Genomic DNA, 9,458 nt, shown 5'->3' with positions numbered 1-9,458 from the left:
CAAAGCTTGTCCCTATCCCTTAGTCTCACTTGGGCTGGATTTCTTTCCGCTTGGCCAGAATAAACTCTTGTGCCTCCTGATTTTTTTTTCCCTCCTTTTTGCCTGTTTGTTTCCTTTCATTTGCCTTGGGAAATAGATCTCCTCTATGATTCTAAGTTATTCTTAAGCAGTTTCCACGCTGGTTCTGTGGACTTTGGTTTCCTTTTATTTTTCTTTGTTCTCACTTGGGCAAAGTTCCCCTTCCCATGTCTTGCTGTGACGGCCCTAATTGTCAGCCTGAACCTGACAGTGTTAGATTTTCTGCATGTTCTGGTCACTAATGGTTCCACTGTGCTTTCTTCCTGTATCAGTTCCTGAGAATTACTTCAAACTAAGTTTATGTGTAGCTTCGGATCCTATCTGATCCAGAACAAGGTGTTTTAAGAAGTAGTGGTCTCTGGTAGCAAAAAGCTGTTCAGCCTGAAGGTAGCACTGACCAGGTAGTGTCCCAGTAGCTGTTGCTATCCATTGGGGTTATTGTGCTCTGTTGCCTCTGAGTTCTTTCACCATCCTGATCTGCAGGATAGTTGTATGCCTTTGCTGTGCGGGTCGATTCCCTTTGACCTAGTATTTGTTTCTTTGTGTATCCTACCTGATAATCATTGCCTCTCAGGCACCCTCATTCAGGAAGCCTGTGAAATTCCACATGGGCTCTAGTGGCATGCTCCTTGGCCTCTGTAACCAGTCCAGACTTTCCTCTGTAGTTCAGAACTAGGATTTCCAATATCCAAAGCGAGTCTCGCTGCTGATCTGCTGGCACTAGCATGTATTGTGGTCCTGGGGCCTGTGTTCCTGACCATGCTTTTCCCCTATAGCCTTGCCCTGGAGCAGCTGCAGTAAATAACTGATATGGGTGTCTCCCAGGCCCCTTCTCTGAAGCCATTCCTTTCCACCCTCAGCCCTGAGATGCTCTTTGGAGTGCATGCTATTCCTGTGCAGCACCTGAGTTCCATTCACTTCGCAGAGCCACAGAGCTGGGGTGGGGAGCTCCCATCACAGGGATGGATCTGCTCCTCTCCCAGATAAGATATCCCCGTTGGGCATCTTCCACATATGTATTCTTGAGCCTGATCTGTTATAGAGCTGAGGGTTGCCTCCTCTCCTTCAAGTCATTTTGCCTTCCCAGGGGCACTAAAGGAGTATGATGCCCTCTTGTGTGTTTCTCCATGGCTGGGCTGAGGTGATGCTTCTGCCAGACTCTCACTGGGGCACGGCTTGCAACATCAAAGCAGAGGGCAAAGGGATTTGGTGTCTCCTGCCTCCTCAAGAGCACCAGAGAGACTCCGGCTCAGAGAAGGATGTCCTGTAACAGAGTAGATTAGTTGCCTCATCACATGGTATTTTACAGGTTTGGGAGAAAGCTACATCTGCCTGCACTCTTGTGTGGTGATGGGGTTGGGGTACGTTGGGTTTTTCCTGGCTGAATTCCATTAACAGCTCATGTCTTGGTCTCTCTCCAGACTGTGGAGCTGTTTGTCCTGCTATGATGCCAGGGCAGATTCCAGACCCATCCGTGACAGCTGGCGCTCTGCCTGGGCTTGGCCCCTTGACGGGACTGCCTGGCACCGCCCTGACCACGGAAGAGCTGAAGTACGCCGACATTCGCAACATTGGGGCCATGATCTCGCCACTGCATTTCCTGGAGGTGAAGCTTGGGAAGAGACCCCAGCCAGTGAAAAGTGAGGTTAGTCCTGACAGACCTGCGGCAATGGGCAGCTGTGTGAACCTACCTCAGGCACAGAAATAGAATCTGCCCAGTGGTTATTGGGATCAAGCTGCAGGCCTGCACCCTTGGGGCTAGGCGAAGCGCTCCTGTGCTGTGTGGGCTGCCACTAGGATTCCTAGTCCCAGCCCTCCTTTGATCACCTCCTGGGATTATGGGCAACAAGGCTTAAAGGGCCCCAGCCTTGGACTCCGCTGCTGTGGGAGCTCTGAGTGTATCCTAGCCAGGACCCTCTTCTGGCAGCCCTGCTCTGGGAAACCACCCTCTACTGTACCCTCACAGCCCCTTTCCCCAGCTGCTTCCTATGCCATACCAGCCTGTTGGAGGCAAAACTTCCCCTTTTTCTGGTGCCTCCTTCTGCCAGTGACTCCTTCCATGGCCTTAGATGCATTCCTCTTCGGGCCTATCTATGTTGTTTTCATAGTGTGCCTCACTAAAGAACTTATCTTGTCGTCCAGCACCCATTCTACATGCACCAAACCCAGAGATGAGGCAGGGAAGCCACTGTCCTCCTCCACAGCTGCTCTTAAGTGCCTTACAGACAGGTGGCTTGAGAGCAACATGTGTATACATGTATGTGTGCACAAGCACGTGTGCGCGAGAGAGGGGGTTTGCCTTCAATGGCTTCACTGCCTCATTTCCTGGTTTGGTACATGTGGAACAGGAGCAGGTAGGCAGGGCTATTTGCTTTAATGAAGCACTTGGGAAGCAGCATAGACACAGCCATTGTGCCTCTCTCTTCCCACCTGTACAATGGGAATCCTGCCTCCCTCCTCTCACTATGCCAGAGGGGCCCCATGAAGTTCCAGCTATATCCATGATTGACGCCGCAGCATAGAGCTCATGCCTTTTAGCACAGGCTGGATCGTCTGCCTGTGTCTGGAAGTGGACTGCTCTCTGCCCTGCTCTGTGCTGGTCTAGAGCAGGTACTGAAAGTGCTGAGTTTCCTCTGACTGTTAGTTTGGAAACACCATGCAGAGAAAAAGGGGAAATCCCAGGGCAGAGAGTGCCAGGCAGTGGAGCCAAGCTGCTGCGCTGCAGCATGTTCCTCCTCTGCAACACTCACGATGATCTCAGGCTGAAGACACCTCATGGCAGTGCCCAAGGCGAAGGCTTGGCAACCAAAACCTGGGTGACCTAAAGCCAGAACTGCTGCACTAAGGACTGGCTAAAAGCAGTGGACACAGTCGTTTTGGCCTCATTCCTTTCCGAGTGGAGGCACTAGAGCAGGGGTGGGCAATTATTTCAGGCAGAGAGGGCCGCTTACTGAGTTTTGGCAAGGCATCAAGGGCCACATGACAGGCAGCTAGGAGCAGATAAATACTAACTTTCTAAATTTTTTAGGGGCCCACGGGCCAGATAGAATGGTCTGGTGGGACGCATCTGGCCCGCAGGCTGCGTTTTGCCCACCCCTGCACTAGAGACACCTGCCTGCCAGACTCAGAGGCAGTAACTTTGTCTTTTGCTGGTGGGTGCTTACCAAGATAACCTCTTCTCCCCTGCAAAAAAGCCCCCAAAAATCAGTGCTTTACTTTTAACTCGGTGCATTCCTATGCTGAGCCCCGCACATGCCCAGAAGAGGCAGCACGTTACTTCACCCCGGCTCTGCAGTGTCTGTAGAGATGGGGCACTTTAGTGAGGCTTTTTTGGAGCTTTTATCTAATAGCCAAAGCTGAATCAATCAGCTAAAAGCACCAAAAAGCCCTGCTGAAGCACCCAGTCTTTACAGATGCTGCAGAGCCATGTTGAAGTAACATGCTGCTGCTTCCAGTAACGCACAGTTTTTGGTTTTGGGGTTTTTTTTTGTTTTTGTTTTGTTTTGTGGGGGGTGTTGTTTAATGTCTGCAAGCGTGGTTCCTTGGGTGCTGAGCACCTGCTAGCCATGGAGCACCCATGGAGTTGGTACCTATGGCCATACTCCTGTCCGGGAGGAAAGGGACCCTCTTGGCATTGGGAAGGAGAAGCTGCCTCCCAACCCATCCTGGAAGGAGTATCCCTGAGTGTGGATGCTCATATATGGGCAGGGGTGGAGACCTGAGTATGTACATGCTGGGCACTTTGCTGTGCTGAACCTTCTGTGCAGGTGGGAGCAGCATACACTGCTGCATGGATTGTTTGGCCATCTCTGGGGTGCTTAGAAACAGCCACTGCTCTCAGGACAGGTTAGGCATCTGCCTGAGCCTGGCATCCTGTTCCGCTAGTATGGCTAAGGCACCCAGTTTCCTGTGGCAAACAGCACACCAGGCAATGGTGTGGCTAGCATCATACCACTCCTTGGCCTGAATGGCCAGGTGCCTAACACAGCTGGGAGCAACTTTCATGAGTCTGGGGTAAGGTTGACACTCTCCTGGAGCTGCCACCTGAATCTGTAACCACTGCCCCAAGGGTAGCTGCTATGCTTGCTGGAGATCCCTCCAGACCACAGCAGAGCACTCCCCCAGGAAGAAAGACTAAGTCCTTCTCTTGAAGGTACCATCCCCAGTCAGATTCATCGTGCTCCCAGTCCCTGCGGCTGAGCAAGGCAGTGCCAGCCTCTCCCTGAACTGGAGGGGGTGGGACAAACTCAAGTATGTAATTAAATCTGGCAGCCAGCTTTGCCCCCCATTCCCCCACCTTTTGTGTTTCCATGTGCTTTACAAACATGCATGTAGTAGTTTGCCTGTGGAGGGTAGGAGGTCTGGAGAACATGGTTTTCAGCTCATACAGACAGATGTGTGATGCTGAAGCAATTCTGTCTTGAATATAAATGTCCTAGCTTTCCATTAGAGATTCTAGTTATGTGACCGCATTTAAAATCCTGTCAACTTTGAGGGAATTCATTGACTGTGGTCCACTTGGGTCCTAATTGCTACAAAGTTGCCCTGTCAGTGACTGCAGTTGGCTTTAGAGATGGCAAGGATAGTTTGCTGAAGTGATGACAAAATATGCTGCTGCTTAAGCATTTCAAAGAAGCACACTCAAGTTGATGGCTAAGATCTAGGTAGGTGGGTTAGCTTGATAGCTTCCTGGATTTGGAAGTCCCCAGCACAATGGAGAGATGGAGAGCTGCACTGTTCATGGCTAAGGCTGTCTCCTGAGGGCTGATTCAGTGGCAGTTTTAAGATTGTTTGGTGACTTTTCAGACTCCCAACTACTGACAGTGCAACCTGAGTAATAGATTCATAGATGTAGGGTCAGAAGGGACCTTGTAGATCTTCTAGTCCAACACCCTGCCGTGGGCAGGAGAGAAAACTCGGCTCAAATGACCCCAGCCAGGTAAACATTGAGCCTCCTCTTAAAGACCCCCAGGGTAGGAGCCATCAGCACTTCCCTTGGAAGTTGGTTCCAGATCCTAGCCTCCCTGACTGAACTAGTTTCTTCTAATTTCTAGTCTAAGCCTACTCTCTAGCAACTTATGGTCGTTATTCCTTGTTACTTCGGGAGGAGCTTGGAGGAACAAAGTCTCTCCCAAACCCCGCTGGTCCCCCCTAGTAAGTTTATAGACGGCCACCAGGTCCCCCCTCAGCCTTCTCTTGCGAAGGCTGAACAGGTTAAGGTCCTGTAGTCTCTCCTCATAGGGTCTGTCCTGCTGTCCCCGGATCATGCGAGTGGCCCTCCTTTGGACCCTCTCAATGCTGTCCACATCCCGCCTGAAGTGCAGCACCCAGAACTGGACACAGTACTCCAACTGCGACCTGACCAGTGTCGCATAGAGGGGGACGATCACCACCTTGGCCCTGTTTGTGATGCATCTGTGGATGCAGGACAAGGTACGGTTAATCCTACTGACCGTGTTCTTGTATTGTCGGCCCATGTTCATCCATGTTCAGTAATGACTCCAAGATCTCTTTCTGCCACCGTGCTTTAGAGAAGGGAGTTCCCCAGCCTATAGGTATGCTGCTGGTTCCTACTGCCCAAGTACAGCACCCTGCACTTGTTAGTATTGAATCCCATCCTATTTTCATTTTCCCACCCCTGTAACCTGTCCAGGTCCTGCTATAATCTGCCCTTCCCTTCTAGCGTGCCCACCTCACCCCAAATCTTGGTGTCGTCTGTGAATTTAAACAGGCTTCTCTTTACCCCGTTGCCCAAGTTGCTAATAAAGAAATTGAACAGTTCTGGCCCAAGGACTGAGCCCTGGGGGACCCCACTGCCCACTTCCGTCCAGGTCGAAAATGACCCATCCACCCATAATGTTGTCTTTGGGGGTGAATGAGTGTTAATGTGCTTCACTGTGCCTAGACAAATGGTTTTTGGGGGTCTTTTGACAGCCCTAGGGTTGTGAACAGAGTTGCAGCAGTGCCCCTATTCCTTTGATTAGGTTTCCAGACCACAGGGTTATTGGCCTGTCTGTGTGGCTTGGGTCAGTAGCACAGAGAAACTCCCTACCCCCTGCTGTCATGGAATCTGGGTGCCAGGCTCCACCGTCCACTTTGCTGCCTTCTGTACGCACTGCCCTTGTGCCTTCTACTGTTCAGCCAGTGACAAAGAAACAGGCCAGAGAGGTACACCTAGCCAAGGACACTGATCCATCACGTTGCACAGGGAGTGACTGGAGCCAGTCAGAAGCAGCTTGTTCAGGCTTTTGTGGCTATTGACTCTGACCAGCTCCTGGCCTGAAACCACTTGCTGCCCTGCCTGCTCATTGTGTGCTTTGCTTCTCTGCAGTTGTGGAATACACAGTTCCTTTGTCTCTTACCTGGAGACCATAGGGGAGAGCGTCAGAGCACTCCTCACCTAAGTTGCAGCACAGTTTGAATAGTCCCCAGAGAAAACATGTCCATTCCCATGCTGATTCACCAGTAATGGTTCTTGACATCTTGATGCTGCATGGTCCAACTCTCCACTAATGCCATGTGAAGCCCTTTGGCTTGCCTTCTTTGTGCTGGGCAGGCTGCAGATACCCAAGCTCACTGCACATCCTGATTCTGTAGGAAGCAGCATGGTTGTGATACAGGTGCTGTACCTGGGCTAACAAGCTGCACATCTCATCAGGGCTAACGGCACCCTACTTGAGTGTCTCTGTTGCATCCTGTGCCAGAGTTAGTTCACGTGGAACAACTTAGCACCAGGTCGGTTTTGGGGGGAGGATGTCAGTTGGTTCTCTTCCCGTGCCTGCCCTTGACATCCACGCGCTGCACATTGGTGTCCTGCAGCTGAGAACTCCTCTGCTACAGGATCAGCTCTGAGTTAATATGGGGAAGACACAAAGGCACTGTTGTGCAGGGCTGGGAAATATGCTGAGGGGCTCTTCTTTTTGGTTGGTCTAGCCTCTGCATGCTTGGCAAGGTCTCTTGTTCCTGACACCTGCAGTTACTACAGCACCTCTCCAGCCTCTCTGCCTGTGCTTGCACATCTCTGTGCTGGGGTAGGGTGAATTTTGGTGCTTTCCTGATACAGACAGGTTACTAATGGAGAGAATTTACCTCAGCCTGGAGTCTACCTTATGGAGATAGGCTACGTCAGGGGTGGTCAACCTGAGGCGCACACACTACAGGTGGCACAGGCAGCCTCTGTGCATGGCATGCAGGAGACTATGGAGGGCTCAGGTAGCAGTAGCAGATAGGGCATGGGGCAGAAATCTGAGCAGCAGATAGAGGAGGGGGATTGGAGCGTCACTCAGGGAAGGTGTGGGGCTTGATTTTTTTTGGCAAGCAAGCCACAAAGGTTGATCCCCACTGGGTTAGTGTGTCACAGATCTACCTGGTTATCAGTCCCTGACCTCAGCAGTGGGAGCAGAACTGAGGCACATTGACAGGGGTGTTGGGGAAGGAAAAGCCAGACCTGCATTGCCAAAGGTGCCACAGACCAGGGCTCAAGAGCATGAACAGAGCCATGTGTAGGCAGTACGCACAGCTGCTGCTTATGCTGTTGCCAGTCACTCCCTGCCATGAGATCTAGTGACAAAAGTGATTGTGTCCCACATCACTCCTGCTCTAACCTGGGGCTCTGTGTCCCCTTCCAGCTGGATGAGGAAGAGGAGAGGAGGAAAAGGCGCCGTGAGAAAAACAAAGTAGCAGCTGCCCGATGTCGCAACAAGAAGAAGGAGAGAACGGAGTTCCTGCAGCGGGTGAGTGCCCTGGCCATTGGTCTGGCCAGCGATCGCCTCTGCAGCAAGGCTCCAGTGCAGCATGACACCTGGGTCCCCCCACCCTCCAGTCAAGAGGCATGAAAGTGGAACCCTCCCATGGGTGTTTTTTAAAGAGTTCATTCACCCTGCTTCTGTGGCACAGAAGGCTGTGACGGCAGGAAGGCATAAGACATACTCTTCTCTGGGGCATGGGCTGGACTGTGTCCTGCCAGCACATGCCCCACCACCTGGATGAAACCTGCTTCTCTCATAGCCAGGCCCCATCCAAGAAGCTGATGGGCCAGAGGCCCGAGTGAGTGCAACAGAACCAGGGGCCCCGGGAATCAGGGTGAGCCAGAGGACATGCTCTTGAGACCTGCTAGCTCAACATGCCTTAGTGAAATGGACAGAGTCTGGCGGCTCTTAGAGCAGGGGTGAAGGCTGGGTAGATATGCACCTTACAGATTACCTACATGAGATTATAGAGAGAGCAGAACCTTTCATTAACTGGAATTTACTTCATCAGATGCTGGCCCTGGGGTGCCACCAGACCCTTTGAAGGGTGCCAGTAGGTGTGAGGAGTAGGCTTGTCCTTTTTTGGCCAATTCCCAGCCCCTGTACAGGGAGGTAAACACTGTCATATATGAATTAGTTTTTGAAATTGGGTGCCACTCAAGTCACAACAGTTGTGGAGACTGCCTCATGTCCAGTGAGGGGTGCCTTGAGTCCAAAAAGGTTGAGAACCACTGCCCTTGAGGCTGGCAATACCCAGTTCAGGCACAGCTGCTATCTATGCACTCTTTCTTCCCACAGTGCGGCATCCTCAAAGGGAGCAAGCGTGCCATTGCATTCCCAACCTGCAGCATAGGTGTGCCCCCCTTCAGCTCCCTCAGGGGTCACACCCATGCATTCATGTGCAGTGGGGGCAAACTCTTGGCCTCGGTCCTCCATACCTGAGATGTCAGGCTTTTGTAAAAGGTGTTTGTTGTAAAACTGACTATTCTTAATAATGAAACAAAGCGGGAGAAGGTCAGAGTAAAAGCTGCCATCCTTGGTGCTCGTCAACCCCCTGAGAACCTGGGGCTCCCTTTAGCCTTGGCTTTATTTTTACATCAGTGCAGAAAACACTTCTACTGCAAAGCACCTTCTCTGGAGGGACTTACTGGGGGCAGGAGCCACACAGACCATCTGTTCACCAGGGGATGAGCCTGTATGCCTTGGTGGTGGCAGAGTTTAGCTGTTTTGTGAGGAGGGCTGTGGACACATGCAAAGGGTGTGTGCATGTTACACATTAACAATAAGTGTAGACTGATTTATTTATTTATTTATTTTTCATCTCACCCCTGAAGCTGGTCTCCTTTGCTTGGATCACTGAAAACTAGGTAGACCATTAGTAAACACACAGCAGGGAACAATCCCACTCTATGCTACAGAGAACAGTTTCTCTTCATGCTTTGTATATGCTAGAGGGGCAGGGCCACTGTCCGGGGCAGGGTGGGAGCAGGCTGAGCTTTCCTTCATCTGTGAGCTTGTGGATTAAAGCTGTCTGCTTGCGTTTCTGGCCCCATTAGGAGTCTGAGCGGCTGGAGCTCATGAACGCTGAGCTGAAGGCCCAGATAGAGGAGCTGAAGCAAGAGAGGCAGGAGC

The 9,458-nt window shown here is 51.5% G+C and overlaps 1 protein-coding gene across 1 annotated transcript in view; it reads left to right on the top strand.

Moving 5' to 3' along the window:
- The first annotated feature begins 1,499 nt into the window (after window positions 1-1,499).
- The window catches only part of JDP2 (Jun dimerization protein 2), an 8,787-nt gene continuing 828 nt past the window's right edge, over window positions 1,500-9,458 (top strand). Inside the window, exons 1-3 of the mRNA XM_025200757.1 lie at window positions 1,500-1,723; window positions 7,707-7,811; window positions 9,383-9,458. The exon at window positions 9,383-9,458 is cut by the window's right edge and continues 828 nt beyond it. Of these exons, the coding sequence (XP_025056542.1) occupies window positions 1,523-1,723; window positions 7,707-7,811; window positions 9,383-9,458 (382 nt within the window). The 5' untranslated portion in view covers window positions 1,500-1,522. The remainder of the gene's footprint in view (window positions 1,724-7,706; window positions 7,812-9,382) is intronic.

The sequence above is a fragment of the Alligator sinensis genome, unplaced genomic scaffold, assembly GCF_000455745.1.
Source record: "Alligator sinensis unplaced genomic scaffold, ASM45574v1 scaffold280_1, whole genome shotgun sequence".
Taxonomy (NCBI): Eukaryota; Metazoa; Chordata; order Crocodylia; family Alligatoridae; genus Alligator; species Alligator sinensis.
The sequence above is the reverse complement of the archived record's forward strand: the minus strand, read 5'-3'. Positions and strand labels throughout refer to the sequence as shown.